Here is a 19,645-nt window from a genome sequence, read left to right as displayed (position 1 = left end):
GTTAGGGATATTTCGAGTTTTAATTACATTTTAAGCATGATGATAGGCGCACAATTTAGCGAGGGTGGATGCAAAATTGCATAGTTTAATCTCACAAATCAGACATGCGTAGTTTTATACAATTTGATATTTTTTACAGAAAATTTTAAAGTTTCTTCTGCGCTAAGCGTCTGATTGTGGGCCTTTAAATGCAACCATTGATTCTAGTTCATTTAGTTATGTTTAGTACATTTAGTTATGTTTACAAATTAAAAAACTACTAAAAACTACAACTAAATCTCTAAGAAAGTCACCTCAATATTTTAAATACACTCCATTTAATATTTTAAGAACACGATCAAATACATATTAGTTTAAAATGTTAACTTGAAATAAGTTATGGACAATCCCCAATAAATAGCTCAAACGGGGATGAAGAGCGGTTTCTATAAATCCTTGACCTCTGCGCTGTAAATAAGCCAACGAGATACATGGACCGAGTGCAGCAATCCGCAATGCGCTTAGTCACAATATGACATGTTAAATAATAATGAAGCAGTGGTGGCCGAGTGGATATGACGTCTGACTTTCAATCCGGGGGTCGCGGGTTCAAATCCTGGCTCGTACCAATGAGTTTTTCGGAACTTATGTACGAAATATCGTTTGATATTTACCACTAGCTTTTCGGTGAAGGAAAACATCGTGAGAAAACCTGCATACATCTGCGAAGAAATTCAAAGGTGTATGTGAAGTCCCCAATCCGCATTGGGCTAGCGTGGGGACTATAGCCCAAGCCCTCTCGCGCATGAGAGGAGGCCTGTGCTCAGCAGTGGGACGTATATAGGCTGAAATGATGATGATGATGAAATAATAATAAGCTTGTAATTTAAAAAAAGGTTTTCTGTGATTAACTCCCTGGGTCTATACCTAGGTCTATGCCTATACTCTTTAGAGAGACACTTTTACTAAAATATCAACTTGACGTCGTTTCCTGGTACCTTTTGGTGGTTCATTTAACTATAAGTTATAGACTTACCAGTGGCGGGGCGTTCATAGAAATATATTCATATCGGCTTATCCAATTTAAGGGGGTGTTGAGCGCCTTACCTACTATACCTAACAGATATCGATAAAAAATATGTCAAAATATGTAGCTCCGGCTTAACCTAACAGGCATGTTCGACGCGCCGCCGCCACTACCTGCAATAATATGTTACTCTTCGACGGCCGCAATAATATGTGATACGCTTTAAAGGCTCCACAAATAAGATCGTGTCAGATAGTTTTGCGGCCTTAGTTTGTGTAACATATTGCAGGTGACTGTACCTCATTTTTCGCTATGGAAATTATTTTTCGTGCTCATGTGTGAATTACAACGTATGTCATACGCCTACGTGCGTGAATCACTACTCTGTAATCAAGTCATCCATTTTCATTTCGGCATCTTTACGAGTCCGAATCTTTGCATGTCCACGCGTTGTCAGGAAATATAATTTATTATGTCTGGGTAACAGATAAAAATCTCGTTGTTTTACGATGTTTTGGTACCTAAGTCAGGAACCAGTTTTTGGCCGTATTATTTAACAAAGTATGCGGCATTCTTCGTTGTTTTGGCTGGTGCAATTTGCTTCAAAGCATATTTTGGGGAAAAGATTAACGGGTTCATATAAATTCTGCGGGAGGCTCTGGAAGAGAGATACTTTGTTGTTCCTGTGATATGACTTACATCTATAATACAATGTATATGGTAGCTAAGTATGAAGTGTTAGTAAAATACTATACAGGATATTTTTCATCACATTGTCTGTAGGAAGATAAAATTTGACGATCAGTATTTAATTCATAAAATATATAAAAATAAAATTATAGAAGAAAGCGACAGCGCCACGCGCGGCTTATGGCTAGCCACCAAAATTGGTGTGGAACGGATGTACTTATAGCTACCTATACCTGTTGCAAAGCGACGAAATCGCGGAGTGAGCCACGCCTGTCAACGTCTGTATCGGTATGAAGTTTGTTAATTCAATCGGATTTGAAGAAACCCCAATTTAGTTGTATTTGTTTATCCCGTGCGTGTAAATTGGTTCCAACAATATTGGTAAAGTTTCTGTAAATCCCGACGAGAAAGGGGAACATACCGTTACGGGACAGACATATATGTGTAGCTGTGTAGACCACTTAAACGTCCCGTGACATACGTTGTCGGTCGCTTTCTGTCGTGACGATGCCTGCCCTAAAAATAACGCGCACACCCGAGCTGCATAAATCGCCATTGGTAGTAGCTCGTAGCTCGGTACTACTTAAAGAGCTAGCGTGTCTTATTTGAAATGTTTTGTATGTTTGTGTTGGTGTGTAAAAGTCTGTGACAAACCTAGTTACTTCTTGTGCGGTGTCAGCATTTACGCAAACATCAAAGCCGACGCCTTTGACGTAGTTGCACTGTTACACTGTGGTACGGGGATGTGTGGGTTGTTTTTACATTGTGATACGGGTACTTGTCTTAATCTAAGACAACATACTCTTGAATATGGAAACATGCGAAGTTTTTTAAATGTATGTCTGTAGTGCACAGTAACACATCCCCATTCCTTTTTCTTTAGTATATCCTACACATTTCTCAACTTACTTTTCGTAATCGGATTTCGTTTGACAAAATGTTATTTGATTGTGTTTTATTTGAGCTTAAAACTTCTCGTTGTCCAATAAATTGAGGCTTTGGCTTCCATAATACTATATTTAATGTTATAAAATTACCACGGTAGAGTGGTGAAGACATATTTTAAAATGTGACCTAAACTCTTGACACATGAAACATTCCTACGTCGTATTCCCGTTGTGAATAAATTGAGCATATTTTTATTAAGTTAAGTACTCGTAATTTATATTTTTATTTATTCATTATATCTCTTCAAAGGCGTTTTGTCGTATAAATAGTGTTTAGTTTTAAGTTTACAAAATACATATTTGACGACCGGTCTGGCCTAGTGGGTAGTGACCCTGCCTGCTGAGCCGATGGTCCTGGGTTCGAATCCCAGTAAGGGCATTTATTTGTGTGATGAACACTAATATTTGTTCCTGAGTCATGGGTGTTTTCTATGTATACAGGGTGTGGCCTGTAATAAGAGCAAAAAATCGAACTGGAGATTCCTTGGAGTACCCAAAGTTACCACCAAGTGGTCCCGATGGTTCAAAATTCTTAATTTAGGAGAAATTTTAATTTAAAGTCAAGTTTAGCACGCAATGGATTTTAACATTGCGTTACGGTCGCTTAACTGTCGTAAGATGTCATGGTACCGGGCCGTCTTGGTACGCGCCTTTTAGTACAAGTTATTTTAAAAATGAATACAGAGTAAAGTAGCTCTTATTATTAGGAAGTCAGAACTCATTCAATATGCAATGACACGTTATGTTTTGTTGACAAACTCGAAATACTTTTTTTTTGCTATGTAATGGTAAATAAAATATTTTTTTAAATTATTTATTTTCATAATAAAAACCTCCATAAAACACTTAACTTCATTACCTACCTATTTGAAAAATGCTTTGAACTTTGTCAATATTGACAACTGTCAAGCGAATGCACAACAATTATTTATGTAATCCAATCTTGTTTATGATGGAATTACATGATTGAACGGTGGAGCCAGAAGAAGTTCAAACCAAGCTGTTGCACCGCAAACGATTTCCTGATCGGAGGCAGACTGACAGTGTCATCGTCAACGTTGAACGTAGTGCCACGTTTGCGGGACAACGAGCCTGTCCGGGGCCCGGGACGGCGGTGCAGCCTCCGCCAGCGTGCAGGCGGTGATATGCGAGTCAGCATGGCGTTATACTAAAGAATAGTCCGCAATTTCGACAACCACCAGTACCAAAAAAAAAACAGAACTATGTGTATTCTATGGATCTGACACAGAAGTCGTATTAGAGGAGAAAAAGTACCTACCTGATTCATAACAGAGTCATTTGAAAGAATAAGGATACCTAATGATACATCGTATTATCGAAAAAGCAATTTATCGGCCAAGATTATGAATGGAAACTGAAAAGTGTTTGTTATTAATTTGTTAGTTGTGAAATGTAAGTACTTGTGTTACAGTTGTTCAAGATTAATAAACTCAGTAACTATACGTTTTTGTTTATTATTTTTTACATGAAGCAATAGGCGTAGCTAAGGGTGGTATTCCATCTGTCCAATTTTTTGTCATTTTGTCTCACTCTGCCATTAAGCAAAATGTGAGACAAAATACACATTGGACAGGTCGAATACCACCCTTACGCGTGGCCAAAATGATATTACCATTCCATTTACAAGTACGTTGCGTCATTTGACTACGTGTTAGATAGTTCTACTTATTAGCCCTCAGAAAGTTTCCAAAGTTCCAAAATTTTTATTGAATAGTTTTGGTAGCTTGTCGAAATGGTTATGTAAACTGCAATTCAGTCTCGTTGGACCACATTTTAACGGCTGATCACCAAAACGTCTTTACAGAAACACACCGGGTAATTATTGATAATAATATTTAACATACGTAATTTGCATTCGTGATGGCTTGCCCCAATTTGTTCGTAGGTTTTGGTCGGGTAGTTACACAAATTTCTGTTTTAACAATGAGGGTGTACATGCCCTGGCTCGCTGCCCTCGTGAGAGCAGCGAGACCCTTTGACTCGGCCGGAAAAAGCCGACCACATGAAAATCGGAGAACGGCGAGACGAGACAAGGAAGACCGAGACAAGACGAGAGCAGTCTGTACACACTCGCTCTCGGCCTGTCCCGAGGTGTCTCGCGGAAAGTGTACAGCCGGCATAAGCGTGAGCGAGTTTACAAAAGTTATGCAAAAGAGTTAGTTCAAAGTAAAGAGCAACGAGACGGTAAAGATAGAGTCGTACCAAAAAAAGTCTGCAGCGGATTTAATAGCCCAGCCCACGCAGTGCAAGTGTCATTTATACGTCATAATTTCATAGAAGTTTGACGTTTAAAATAACACTTGCACTGCGTGGGCTATCAAATCCGCTGCAGAAAATTATTGATCTGACTCTAGCGACAACAGGATCAGTGTGTCCCTTTCTATTATTGCCAGTTCATAAGCCTGAGTTAAACTTGTAAGTTTTACTTACGTAAGTAGGGACACGGCTATACTACAGAATGAGAGATGAATATCGTTATCTCATTCTAACAAATAGCTTTGTCCCTACTTACGTAAGTTAAACTTACAAGTGTAACTCAGGCCATAGAAATAATAAAGACGGTACCTATCTATCTAGTTTAGTTTTTAATTTCAATTTTTATTTTCATTTTAAGGCGTTAGTTTTGTAGGTTGTTTTAATTTTTGGTTACATTTTATTGTAAATTTGATATTAATTATGTTTATGGTTTAAATAAAAAGTATTCATAATAAAGACAGCATACGTAAAAACAGTTTGTTTAAAGTCATACCCAGAATAGTCTGCAGCGAATTTAATAGCCCCAGCAGTGCAAGTGTTATTTTAAACGTCAAACTTCTATGAAATTATGACGTATAAATGACATATGCTCTGCGTGGGCTATCAAATCCGCTGCAGACTTTTTTTGGTCCAACTCTACAACCGTTTTCTGCCGGGGTACGTCACCTTTCAAAATATCATAAATATTGTAATAAACCTCCACAGGGACCTAAACCATGCATTAGATTGTTTAATCTATTCTCTCTTACAACATACATGACAATCTACGTCAAGTTGCTAATTTATCAAAATAAAGCAAACTTTACAAATACTTAATAATATTAATTTAGTAAACTAATCAATTATGCACGTGAAATATGAAACATATGGTTTCACGAAACAACAGTAAATGAAAACCGAGCTTTATTGTCAAATCAGAGTTACGAATGTGGGTTGTGCTTGCACCAAATGTGATTCTGGTTGTGATCGCAGTTGTACAGCCAGATGAATTAGCAGTGAAATTCTTCGTTATTTTTGAGAAGGCCCTCCACCCAGTATTGCACATATTGATGTCGTGTCGGAGCGAAGTCAAACGGAGAACAGGTTGTACCATCGTTCGTAGTCGTTGTCGTGAAAAAGAATCATCCTTACAAAATTTTAAAAGTGTAAGTTATCTCGTGAAGTGGTTATCCATGTAGTTTGGCATAGTTATTATCATTTATCAGTGATTTTATTGCACATTTTTTGTTGGAACTGCTTAATAAACAGTTCAAGTTACTTTATAGCGTTTTACTCATTTTGTCCTTTTGTCCGTTAGGCCTATTTGATAAGAAAACTGTTAAGTAATGTTGATTTCCACATTAAGTACTGAACATTAATTGAAAATTGCACACGTTTAAAAAGCAATATTAATAAATATAATAGGATTTTCAATATTATTGAAAACGATCGTAAATGTCAATGTCAAGTATTCCGACTGGACACATAACGTCTGCAGTACATTGCTGGCTCGATTAATTTTGTTAGAAAATAACAGAAAATTATTTTTTCATTTTAATTAATTAAAACTATTTGGACTTAATTCCTCGTTACTTAAAGGGCGTATATTTTAATTTTTTGCTCTTATTACAAACCACACCCTGTATAAGTATGTATTTATCTATATAAGTATATATATCGTCGCCTAGCACCCATAGTACAAGCTTTGCTTAGTTTGGGGCTAGGTTGATCTGTGTAAGATGTCCCCAATATTTATTTATTTATTATTATTATATGTATGTTAGTCTATAAGGTATTTGTAATATGGGCCTTGTTGCCTGAATTAAATATCTAAATAAATAAAGGCCACTTGCACCATTCACTAACCCTGGGTTAACCGATTAAACCTGGATTTACCATGGTTACCAGTACAATTTGACAGTGGGTTAACGGTTTAGCCGGTTAACCCCAAGTTAGTGGGATGGTGCAAGTGGCGCTAAAGGCAAGAGTGGACCATTTGTAATGTAGTTACTTTATATGAATGCGAATTAACCATTACGTATACTGTGACCAACTTAATTCGTACACCTACCTACTCGTACCTACATTTACAACACCAATCAGCATCTATCTACACTTTTACATTCGCAATTGTAGTTATAATTTACTCTGCATAAAAATATGTGTTCAAAATTTTTTTATAGGTAGCTGTATTTAAAAGTAACACCTCACTACTCGTTGGGACGTAAAGCTCGTATAAAGGGTTCTTAATTCAGGCTAAATAAATTATTTTACGATCCTTGAAGTAATTCTACATGAAGATATTCCCTCCCCATCTTGATTAGGACGCGTTTGTTGTTTATAAAAGTTATGAAAAATGAATAGGTACCTACTAATCTGAAATGTAGCATTTGCTCGTATTTACTCTAAATTCTATGCTATTCATAGGAACATCGTTATTATATTATGGCCAAAGTTACCCCGTTTGGACGTTCGGGCTAACCATTAGATATATTATATTAGATACCCTTAATTGCTCCGCACCGATGAATAGATTTAATCACACGTTAATAGTTTCATAAACATCTATTAACGCCGTTGAGTTTCGTGGATAATGTTTGTTCTATAATTAAAAGTGTAGTGAGAAAGAACAGTAGTTAGGTAAAGTTGGCATTTTGGTAGTTTATGTTTGCTATAGGTCGGTATACAGTGTGGAAAGATAAGTCGGGCCCTGGAGGGAAACTACCTTAAATCCTTAAGCTGGCTCATTTTACTTAAAGGAGACATTCCTTTATTTTTAAAAAGAAACAAAACTGCATTAAATTCTTCAATTTGGCTTGTCTAAAAAAATCTTGAGTACTAAATATTAGATTTTATGGATATTTTATAACAGACTTTGGATATTATTAAAAATAAATATTAGACCCTTTAATACATCACAATATTAACGCTTTTATTTTATCACGGTTCATAAAATGATCTAAGTTTAGAAAACGAAGTGTAAAACGAACAAGAGCCTCACACATTCACAATTGTCGCAGAAAAGGAAAATAAAAGAAAATAGCGATGTGGGGCGAAAATCAGTCGCTGCTCGATGCATAGACTTTGATCTTACGTTCCGTGGCATTAAAATTTACATATTTTCCTGCGTTTCCATTTGGGTTCGACTTTGATGTCCTTTTCAATGCGACTGCGGTCCGCATGAAACGTTGTGGGTAAAAATATTTTGTTTACGTTAAGGGATCCTTTGTTTGTTTGCCAATATGCTATATTAGCGTAATATGTTAAACCGGATTCTGTTTTATATCATCCTGTTTTCGTCTTAGGTTTTATTGAATTTAACTGGCATATTTGGTAAAATTCAGGGGTGTAGACGGAGTATGATTAGAAGTCGGTGTCGCAGAAATGAGGTTTGCGCGAATATACGATGTAATTTGCGTAGTCTGGCGCGGCGCAATCAGAGGAGCGTATTGTGAAGACTTAACACTCGTATTCTGTGCACTTAATACGGTCACCGTCTGGAGCTGAAAGGGCCTGGATTTTAGGGAAATAATATACAGCGAAAATATCTAGTACATAGGTACGTAGTGGGTACGTAGCATTTTTATGGCTGAGCGTCTGCGAGCTTACGAGCGTTTTCGCTAGTATAGGTATACAAAATTTAAAAGTTTATTCTGCAAATAGGTTTCAAGGGCTCTTTCACAAGTCAATACAACACCTTACAGTGACATGAAAATTACACAACAACATTTATATATACAACAGCCAATACCTGGATAACATTATTGGGTCTTCTTCTTCCTCGCGTTACCCCGGCATTTTGCCACGGCTCATGGGAGCCTGATGGGGTCCTTAACAACTAATCCCGAGAATTGACGTAGGCACTAGTAACATTAGGTACATTATAATAATCTTAAAATAAATAATTAGGTATTATAATAGTTATAACAAAGGTATAGTCTCTATGGTTAAAAAACATATAATTTGGAGATACAAAAGGTCCCAACCAGTCCTCTATAATCCCAGGTCTGTTAAGGTACAAATTTTCTATCGCAACACTTCCCTAATCGAAATAATGTTATATTTGACAAATTAAAAACGTAGTAGGTAAGGAAGTACCTTTCGCGGAAAAGTGGCAATTTCAGATCATGCACTTTAAGCAATATAAGCCAAAGACGAACCGTGAAAGTTGGAGCGCTCTTGCCATTGAAGGTTCCTTTATCACCGCTACCCACTAGAAAATTAATTGGACCTCTCAGATTTACTTAACAAAGTTCACTAGGTTAATTTGGTTCAAATAACTTTTGAACAGCGGAGATTAGAAATAGTGAAATGAACCAATAGAAGCCAAAATATAGTTTAGAAACTAGAACCAAAAAGTAGTAAAAGTACGTCGAGTGTGATACGGTCCTTTCTGCCAAGTCGATGCAAACTTAACGTAGATTGACTCTACTTACCAGTAATTAACACACAAACGAACAGTCAACTTATTTATATGCGGAGATGGTATTAAATTAAACCAATAGTTTTTCTGACCTCCGTACACAAAAAATCCTTTGGCATATGAGATATGAGCAACCCAAATGCTTGGACAGAAATCAGATCGTTTATCATTTGTGATTTTGGTTAATCATCTTACCCCTTTTATTATAAAAGTTTACAAGTTTTAATTACTTAGATAATTTATGTTTTATAGAATAGAATAGAAATAGAAATAGAAATAGCGCGTAGTTTTTGGATAAAACAAGTACCTATTATTGAATTGTTAAGGTTTCTTATATTTAAATGAAATAATCATCTTACCCCTTTAGCTAAATATCAGCTCTGTCTAAAACCCCTGTTGTTTTGAATTATGTTTAATACTGAATTGCTAATACAAAAAAGACTCCGTTACAAATGTGAACAGAATAATCTAGTTTGGATAATCACAAAATACCACCCAATCTCCAAACCACAGGAGCCATATTCGTCCATTTTAAAATTACTTCACAATAAATTATGCAAAACAGTTACAGGGAGGTTTCAGAGTGCCTCGAATCGCTAACGAAGAGGTAGATTTTTGCTTAATTGTGTCCCGAATTCGAATAAAAACAACTTGTTTAAATTTGACGGGAATGAGAATTTGGAGCGTGCTGATTAGGATGCTGCTTGTGTAAATTAAAATAGAGTACACACAAACAATTTAAAAATAAAGCAACCTGGCACTAAGGTTAGTTTATTTTTAGAATTGTTGTTTGAGGCTATTATAATATAAGGATCCTGTATAATGTAATTCAAACATTTTATGGGAAAAAAGTATGAAACATATTTAATCAAATTAAGAACTATAAAGTCGGGTTATTTTAGCCCTGGAGGGTAACTTTGGCCATTGCTATTTACTCGGTCCGGGTTATATTATTGCACTATAATTATGGAAATATGCCACGGGGTTCTTTATTGTTTTTATTTTACCCTTTTCAATGGGTTTTCATGTGGGTCAAAGTTACCCTTCATTGGGTTAACCCGAATTTACCCACATTTTTCAAAGTATGCCATTTTTGTTTTAGACATTGTGTGGTTCGTACTTTAGTACAGTCAGCAGCAGAAGTCGCTATACACTCCAGGTGCTCAAAGAGAGGTAAACGTTTAAACTGTCAAAAAGTTGTTGACTGTCATGGTAGTATTTACTTGTGAGCGCTCAACGTGTCACAAATATGTTAACAGTCGCTATTCATTAATTTCTACACTTACAACAAGTCACTGATACCTTAGCTGTCAAAAAACCAATGGTATCTAAGCGGTCAACGTGTCAAATATATCTGAACAATATGGAAAAATAGACTTTAAAGCATACAAGTATGGTCGAATATTGAATAAAAGATAGCCATGCTAATTTCAGGTAAAGCGTTTTGACAATCATCGAAAGCAGTACAGTCTTGTCATCACATACATCTATCTCACGTTTTGCCCTTCAACCATTTGACAGGAGCCTCTCGGTCAACTTACTGCAAACTATTTCTTTTAACAGAATCGTCAAGACGAATGACACATAGCAAAAGCTAACTGAAGCCGAATTTAGAGCCAATTGTCAAGGCACGTCGTGGTCTCAGTAACAGGCGTTGGCTTTTCAAAGCAGAGACCGCGGGTTCAAATCTCAGTCGTACGCACCTAGAGATTACAGCTTTTTGATTTTTTTTTGGGTTTCATTTCTATTATTAATAATTTGTGTCTTCTGGTTTTATGTTAATTTCGCATTAGTTTACTTATATAATTTTTGAAGATAATGTCACATGTAGCGTATGTACGACTTTCTGTCAGGACGTTGTAGGTTTGAACCCGCAGTGGGCGTTACTTAGATTACTCCTGTGCGGAATGCCATTTGATATTTACTACTCAAAAATCACGTTTGTTGTATGGGAGCCCCACTTAAATCTTTATTTTATTCTGTTTTTAGTATTTCTTGTTACTTATAATAGCGGCAACAGAAATACATCATTTGTGAAAATTTCAACTGTCTAGCTATCACGGTTCCTGAGATACAGCCTGGTGACAGACGGACGGACGGACGGATGGATGGACAGACGGACGGACAGCAGAGTCTTAGTAATAGGGTCCCGTTTTACCCTTTGGGTACGGAACCCTAAAAATGCTGGTCTCTTCGAAAACTGACTAAATTAAATTAAAGGATATGAAAACAATGCATTTTATTAATTTCAGACATCATGTTTCATAGTAACATTTATTGCTTAAAGACCTACACAATCGATATCTAAATAGAAATAGTCTTAGTTTTATTTTTCAAAACGTTCGGGGTTCGATTCCCGAGCTGAGTACACATTTTTTTTAATGTATGAATGCAGTTTTTCGTGTTACTAAAATCGATGACATGATTCCTAAGAAGAGATCGGTGTATATCTTATAGTATCAGATTTTCCCATACTGGCCGATCTAAATGGGCCACCCTGTATAGTATATTTTACTACAATAAGTGGGCTAAATAAATATATTATTATATATAGGTATATAATATTGTGGAGTGTAGACTGTAACTTTTAGTGAAGGGGTTCGTTGGGTGAAGCGTAGAAACTCGCCGCTGGAACGCGCTGGCCGCTGTGCTGTCTCGAAGTCCGCTATACCTCCATTTACCGGTATATGTGTTGTGTGAAATAAAAACACATATGTCTGATTTTAATTACTGGAGAGTGTTCAGGCAAGTGATAGAGTTAAGCTCTCTGAGTTCTCTGAATAAGCTACAAACGGCTCGGGTTTATATAGGAATGGCCGGGCGGTATGTATCTTTGAACTAGTGGATATTATATGCAGAGTAAGTTTTATTTATTTCTGCCAATCTCGTTAATTATAAGCACGTATGAAAGGAGCACGAATCCTAGACTTATAAATAGATACAATATTAAGCACGTATGAAAGGAGCATGAATCCTAGACTTATAACTAGATATAAAACATTCCACGCAATTCATTTAACATAATATATGAGCACAAAGTAAAACATGATATACAAAAGTAAAAATAGCAACCTAAACGTAAAGACTAATCTAACACATGCATGAACCCTAGCTATTTACGACAAATATGATCAATGGTTTGGAAGAACAGCCGCATATGACAGTTAAAATAAAAAAAACCGATCATTCTAGTAGAACCTACTTGTTTATTGTATAAGTTTGACACTTAACGATAAAATACTTCTTTAAGAAAGGAGGTGTCAATTCGTAGTTTAAAGTTAAACAGATAAAATGTTGATGCTTAGTTACCATTGAAATAACAACTGCTTAGCAACTGGTGGCACCCTGGCTGCTGACGTACGTGATTGGCAGTGCGTGTAGGTATTAATGACAGCAGCTTGAATTTGATTGCTTAGTTACCACTGACTTTTTAACCGTTATTGTCATTGTGATTAAATAAGGGTGTATGTGTTAAAGAAAAACTCAGAAGTTAAGGTATTTGTGACGAACTGAAAGCCTACGTGAAAATGTCATCTTAGATGTCCTTATTTTTGTGACTATTGAAGTGTATATGTTTTCTTGGACACCTTGCCCGCTCAGGTATATCTGCTGCTGACTGTACAGTGATAATCATTAGAGATACCTATCGGTTTTCATATTCATTGTTACTGTGACAAAGTATAATGGCACAGATATTAAATTCATTGAATGTTGGTATATTACATGCGGTAATAAACCAAAGTCATCACAGGTTAACTAAAACCCATCTCACCGTGTTATATGAGAACTTCAATTATGTACACGTTGAAGAAACGAATATTGCCGCTAATATCTATGTAAAAAACTTACATTTTCTTAAACGCATCGTTACGCTTTCAGTACGAGCGATAGATGAACCACCGATCTTACGCACGCGATCCTTGGCTCCAACTTATGCTTTCGACACAACATTCCTGTCTTGTTTTCTAAATACATTACCTTTTATGGGTTTATTTACGGACAAATTTTAATGCTGTTTCTTTGTATAATCAAATAGAAGTAAGATCTTAAGTTAGTAAACACTGTCATCATTGGCCTTTACGTCTATTGCAGACGATTTATGGTGTAACATACATTACACCGCCTGGGACGGAATTAAGGAAACGCAGGGATGCCCAGCACCTGCATTACCCTCTCGGCTTCACTGTCTTATGCCACAGGAAAGGCGAGCCAATACGTGAACACTGTATCAGTCTCGTATTTGGCTTAATTATGACATTAACTTGCTGGTCCATTTTCCTTACGTAAACAGAAGCGTTTATTTTATTTAGAATGAGTTAAGATTTGTAATAGGTGGGATGTCTCGTAATTACTAATTGGGATAATGTATTTAGGGATTGAGACAAAACTAGACTACCATTGAACTAATTATAATTTATTTAAAACTAATTCTTATGTTAATAAATGCAGATTGGAAAGTATTTACAAAACAATTAACTATAGGGACCTAAATCACAGTGTTTTTGTATTTCTATACAAAAATGGGTGGTAAATAGCTTTTCATTGATGGTCCAGCTCGTCCTAATGGCGGTAAATTAGGTGAGTGCAACATCTTTAAAGGCGGTGGACTGAGATCCCTTCTTAACTGGTTCATCCTGTCTTCTTCGTTGCGAATGTTGTGGTTATTGCGTTGAAGAATTTTGTAATTTTTAATAATACCACGTAACTCCTCTTGCTGCTGATGATTTAGTGTCCTATAATTATTCGTGTCCGTTTTATCGTTTTCTTGCTCATCATTCTCTTCGGTATGCGTTGGAATGTACATCATTCTATTGCTTTGGTTCATGTTGCTAAAATTCAATGGTTTGTTTTTTGGTTTTACCTTGCTTGATTCGAAATGATTGTTCTGGGCTACAAAATTGAGAATTCCTGATAAGTCTGTTGTTTTCTTTCTGTATCCCTTGATGTCATTCATCATTTGTGTTTGATATTGAATGAATTTTGGAAGTTTTTCTACTTTTGGCTCTGCCTTAATATTTGGTTGATATGTAATCTTTGACTCTGATTCGATATTATTAATGGAATTGTTTTCTTTCTTTTTAGTTCTAACTAGATTCTTTAGGAATATGTTATTTTCTAATATTTCCTGTATGCTAGCCTGGGTTGTAGTTGGTTCTCTGTATTCCTCAATATTTTTATTTGTAACAGGTTTGAACTTGCTATCATCTGGCTTAATAAAGTCAACAAATCTGATACTGGATTCGCTACTAACTGTTGTTTGGGTTTTGTCATCATCTGGTTGGATAAAGTCAACAAACTTAATACTAGCTTCACTTCTGGTAGTTGACGGTTGTTCTGTACTTGTAAGTCTAATACCATCATCAATTGTTTGCAAAGTTGAAGACCCACTGAAGTATAGAGCCGAAGGCGATGAATTGGCATAATCAGTCTTTACATCTTTGCTAACATCATTAATTTTTCTAGACTCATAAAAACTTTCTTCGTAATCGTAGGATTTGGTTACAGTTTGACTTGGAGGAACAAAATCGTGATGTGTTACTATTTTTGATTGATGATAGGTGTGAAATGGTTCATCCGCTTGTTTAACTTGATTTGAGGCTTGACTTGATTCATCATTCGATTTGTACCAATCATTTTGGGATTCACTAGATGATAGAGAAATTTGCGGTGCTGGAGATACGTCATTGGAGTAGGCTTGATTATTATTATTGTAGTTTAGGTTATTCGTCGGTTGGTTATATGAGTATGAATTTTGATTTTGGTACATTTTTCTATTTGGCATATGATAATTTTGGTTTATAAATGTATTCTGTGTACTTTCGTGGCTCGAAACAAGGTTTTGATATTCATTTCCAATCTTGGCTTCAGTAGAATTCTGATTTTGATTTTTCTGGTCACCATTATAATTGTTAAAGACATTCGCTTGCTGATCTTCAGTATATTGCATTTGTTGCACGTTATTCCTAATGTTTGGTTCTAGTTGTGCTTGTATCATTGAAGTATACTGTTCTGGGGTCATTTCACTAAAGTTTATCATGATTTCATCACCGGCGGATCTAGATATCGTATTTTTGTTTGTGTTTTGATTACCATTATTGGAGTTTAAGCCATATTGCCAACGCCATAATGCTTTATTGCTTTCTTGATCGGAGTCTTTGATAACTGCTTCATAATTCATTAATTGCGGCATATTAGACTTCTCAGTCGTAAATATTCTGGATATTGATTGCTGGGGCGTGTTCACCGAGGGAACGTGAGCGCCTTGTGAAGCCAGGAAAGTTATTTGTGGTGAAATTGGTCCATTGTTCAACTTAACCTGTGTTTGATCTTTTGTGAAGTCGATTGAGGTTTTCACTGATTGAACAGAACTGGCTGCGGTCGCTAAACTGTTTTGATTGTTTTGCATATTTTGATTGTTCTGTATATTTTGACTGTTTTGCATGTTTGGGTTGTTCTGACTGTTTTGTGCTAAACCTGGGGAGAAACTATACGAAAACGCTTCAGGTGTTCTTCCTGTAAATAGATTACGTATCGGGGATGATGGGTATCTTTGATTTTTTTCCGCTTCGAGATCGTAGGCTTTTTCATCTTCCTGCCATGATTTTAGATGTGCCGGTCTTTTGGCTTCTTCAGCAAGGTTATATTGAACCGCTCTGAAATAAATAAATAAAAAACTTAGCACCTACAATTTAACGCTTTTATACTAAAAAAGTTAGACCTCTGTATATATTTTTTCGAAAATTTTAAAGTATTCAGCTACCTTTGTATAATTTCGGGCATCGGTGGTGCTACCGGCAAGTGATCCCCAGTTGCTCGGAAGCCGTTGGAGTCGGCGATGTAGTGGACGGTGTATGTCTGTCCGTTGTCGCCGACGTACGAGTATGAACCCTCGACAACTTGCTCCTCCTTGTCGGAACCCATGTTCTCCATGCGGCTGTGCTGCACGTAATGGGTCTGGTCTGCGCCAAGAGCTCTGTAAACAGGTTTGGTTAAACATTTATTTAGCTGCTGGGATAACTATTAGGAGTTCCGCAATAGGTATATTGCAAACTGTTTAGAACGTAATATTCACATTCAATATTCAAGTATTTTTCAAACCAAAAAATTGTCTTATTCCACTAGAGTAGGCAGGTGTCTGCCCGCTTGTTTGCCACCGTCGTGTTATAAAAACAGATATCAATTAAAAATACGCTGTTTATAAAATCAACGCATTCAAATCTTACACAACTAGGTAAGTAGTTTTTTTTAAATTTTCGCTAAAACTTTGCTATTTGTAAATTATAACACATTGGCATTTGATTTATGCCAAACATAGGTAACTTACTCATAACTGAAGCTTCCATCTAGGTCCATCTCATTGGACAGTCTGATAATTGGGATTGCGGGCTCGGTTGTCGAAGACGATATGAACACTCCAGGGGCATGAATGTACTGATGAGTAGGAAATGATCCTGCTTTCACCATTTCACCGTCATTTCGCAGCCCTAGGCTATCAACTGTCAGTATTGGTATAGTCCTTCTTGATGCAGAAGCTTGGTTTGCTGGGTTATTTTGTGTTTGTCCTGCGTTCATCGGAAAATGGGCGGGATTGACATCTATCCGGTCAACCGGGTTGTTATAATTGATATTTTTGGGGATTGGTCTCATCTCTCGCTTTTCCGGTTCTTTCATGTGCTGAGATCTCTGGGTGCTATTAAATCTTTTTTGCTGAGGGGGAGGTTGCGGTGATGAAATATGGTGATCATTTTGCTGTTTTGGTTCGTCGTCATCATCAAAAATTGGAATTAGAGATGAAGACATGATCACTGGAAATGGTGTTGGGAACGAGGCAGGCGCCTTCGTTCCAGTGGGAGGTAGGTACTGGAATGGGAGTTTATTCGCGGTCTTCATAGCGAAATATGGTATAGCAGTGTGAGTCTCTGGTGGTAAATAGAGCGAGCTATCGGATGAAAATGCACTTGAGCCCGGTTGATAATGTGGCAGAAAAAACTGTTCATCTTCATATTTTTGCGCCCCTAAGCTCGTAATGTGAACCATTAATATTGAAAATGAGATCTGAAATCAAAAACAATGTTTAACTTACACTTTTAGATGCACAATAAAATCCGGAATTCACAATCACATTCACTTACGAGCCTCATTTTTCTGAAGCCGCTTCCTTGGAAGGAACAAACAATTATGATGCACGTCACTCTTTAAGACTAGTAGAAAATGGACTGATAATGAAAATGAATTCCGCATATATTTATATGCACGCAAGAGGCGCGCGCGCAGGCATTCGTGAAAGATATCGGTTAGTTGAACTAGGTTTCACCGCGCGCGGCGTCTCACTTTTTACACTGTTTTCTGTTAAAGCCGTATTATCATTGTTTTATGACCATCGGGATAATTGTTGCTTCCAAATAAGAGTAAATGCTTAACGGATCTATGAAGTTGTAAGATTCTCTTAATGATATTGTAACGCGTCGCTGGTCACATGATGGGGTGTTGGGAGTGTGGAGGTTATTAGGGCCGTTTGCACCATTCCACTAACCCAGGGTTAAACGGTTAAACTATTTACCTAGTGTCAAATTGTATGGCTAACCATGGCAACTCCTGGTTAGTGGAATGGTGCAAGTGGGCCTTAGTGTACTATTAATATCGAAATTAATAAACAAAATCGAACCCGAGGCGGCAAACCTCGACGGCGTTGGCGAGATGACCGCGACGCTTTTGTGGAAGACGGGTCAAGACCGGGATACGTGGAAAGGGAGGAGGGAGGCCTTTGCCCAGCAGTGGGACACTGTGGGCTCATATAAATAAATAAAATTAATATCGCACGTTACGTAACTAGTCATTTGCTTTTTTACTTTAAGCTTAAGAACTGCTACATTGCTCTACAACGACTACTACTAAATCCTAGATACCTGCTAGTCCTAGTAATCCTATAAATATCGTATAAAAGTATGCAGACGCGAGCGACCCGAAGGTTTAACACGATAACAGCAACCATCATGCCTTGAATTACCAATAAACACAAGCCAACTTAGCTTTCTTTTAAACCCAAGCAAAATATGCCTGGTATACAAACATTGCACTTGAAAATTCGATTCAGGTTATAAGGACCTGAATTGTTCATTAAAAAGGCAAGATTCTCGGGTCTTTTTATCGCAGTCCGATAAACGAGCCGATAAATTGGCAGTTTTATACAGCCGTCCCACGGTGTCGACTCTATAGTATAAGTAGTAAAACAGTACCTCGGCTGGCGTTAAAACGCAGACTGAAACATCATATAGTACATACATGTTACACTGTCTTAAATAACTCTACCTGGTTTACTGTACAGGTATTGAACACGTGTTTGGTGTGTTAGGCAAAAAATGACGCATTTTACATGAAACCTAATGTAACTAAAAATTCCGTGGGTTACTTTTATATCCTGTTTAAGTTCATCACAATCATCACTGCAAAATAAATTGTATATATCACAACAATATAGTCTTACTTTAACAGTATTTTTAACGAAAAAAATCTTGGACTTTTATGGCCTATACTATTTTATGACCTTTGAATGTTGTAGAAGATCCGGTGCATTCTCTGACGACATGTAGGTTTAGGTACGCTTGGTACAGTCAGCAGCAGAACTTGCTAAGCGGGCGAGTTGTTCTAAATTACCTTGACGCGCTCTTCTTTTCTTAACAATAAATTCGCCTCATGATCATTTTGAACACCTCGCCCGCGTAGCAACTATTGCTATATGACCTAAAAAATGTTATAGAAGATCCGGTGCGTTCTCTTACGACCAGTAGGTGCTACATACGCTTGGTATAAGATTGATATACGTGTTGCTGCAAATGGTCAATGAACTATTAAACGCGCGTTAATTTGGACGGTTTTATTTAGTCACACTACTGTATTAAATGTTAATTGTTGTCCCCATAACATGATGCAAGCGACGTAACGGCCAATGTCAATGCCTCCAACCGGTTCCCATTTTCGGACCCTTGCTTGCTTCGTGGAAGGAAAAATAAATTAATTGGCTCTTAATGAGTTATCTGTTTGTTCGTGTGATTAACGAGTTATTTTCGTTATGGTAATTCATAAGGATTTTAACCCTTTCGCAACATTCCACATTTAAATTATTTTGCCATTATGTGAAAAACAAAACTAAGATGGAATTTTACTGGCAGAGTTAGAGTCTAAAATTAAATGTTATGATAGAAAAGTCGAAGAAGTAAAGAGAATAATTCACTCATGAATAAAATCGTTCATTTGCAGATATCATCAATTCAATCAAATAAGTAGCTACTTATTTATTTTTTGGTATCATTGATTTGTTATATT

General features: G+C 36.8%; 2 protein-coding genes across 2 annotated transcripts in view; one reads left to right on the top strand and one right to left on the bottom strand.

Moving 5' to 3' along the window:
* LOC134669623 (uncharacterized) overlaps positions 1 to 19,645 on the top strand; it is a 233,986-nt gene that overhangs the window by 12,025 nt on the left and 202,316 nt on the right. The gene's annotated exons all lie outside the window — the stretch shown is intronic.
* On the bottom strand, positions 13,701 to 17,758 carry LOC134669269 (GATA zinc finger domain-containing protein 14-like). Its single transcript, XM_063526773.1, is given in 4 exon segments — positions 13,701 to 15,975; positions 16,083 to 16,327; positions 16,643 to 17,377; positions 17,455 to 17,758. Coding segments are annotated over 4 exon segments (3,132 nt in total). The 5' UTR covers positions 17,464 to 17,758; the 3' UTR covers positions 13,701 to 13,832.

The sequence above is a fragment of the Cydia fagiglandana genome, chromosome 12, assembly GCF_963556715.1.
Source record: "Cydia fagiglandana chromosome 12, ilCydFagi1.1, whole genome shotgun sequence".
Classification (NCBI taxonomy): Eukaryota; Metazoa; Arthropoda; class Insecta; order Lepidoptera; family Tortricidae; genus Cydia; species Cydia fagiglandana.
The sequence above is the reverse complement of the archived record's forward strand: the minus strand, read 5'-3'. Positions and strand labels throughout refer to the sequence as shown.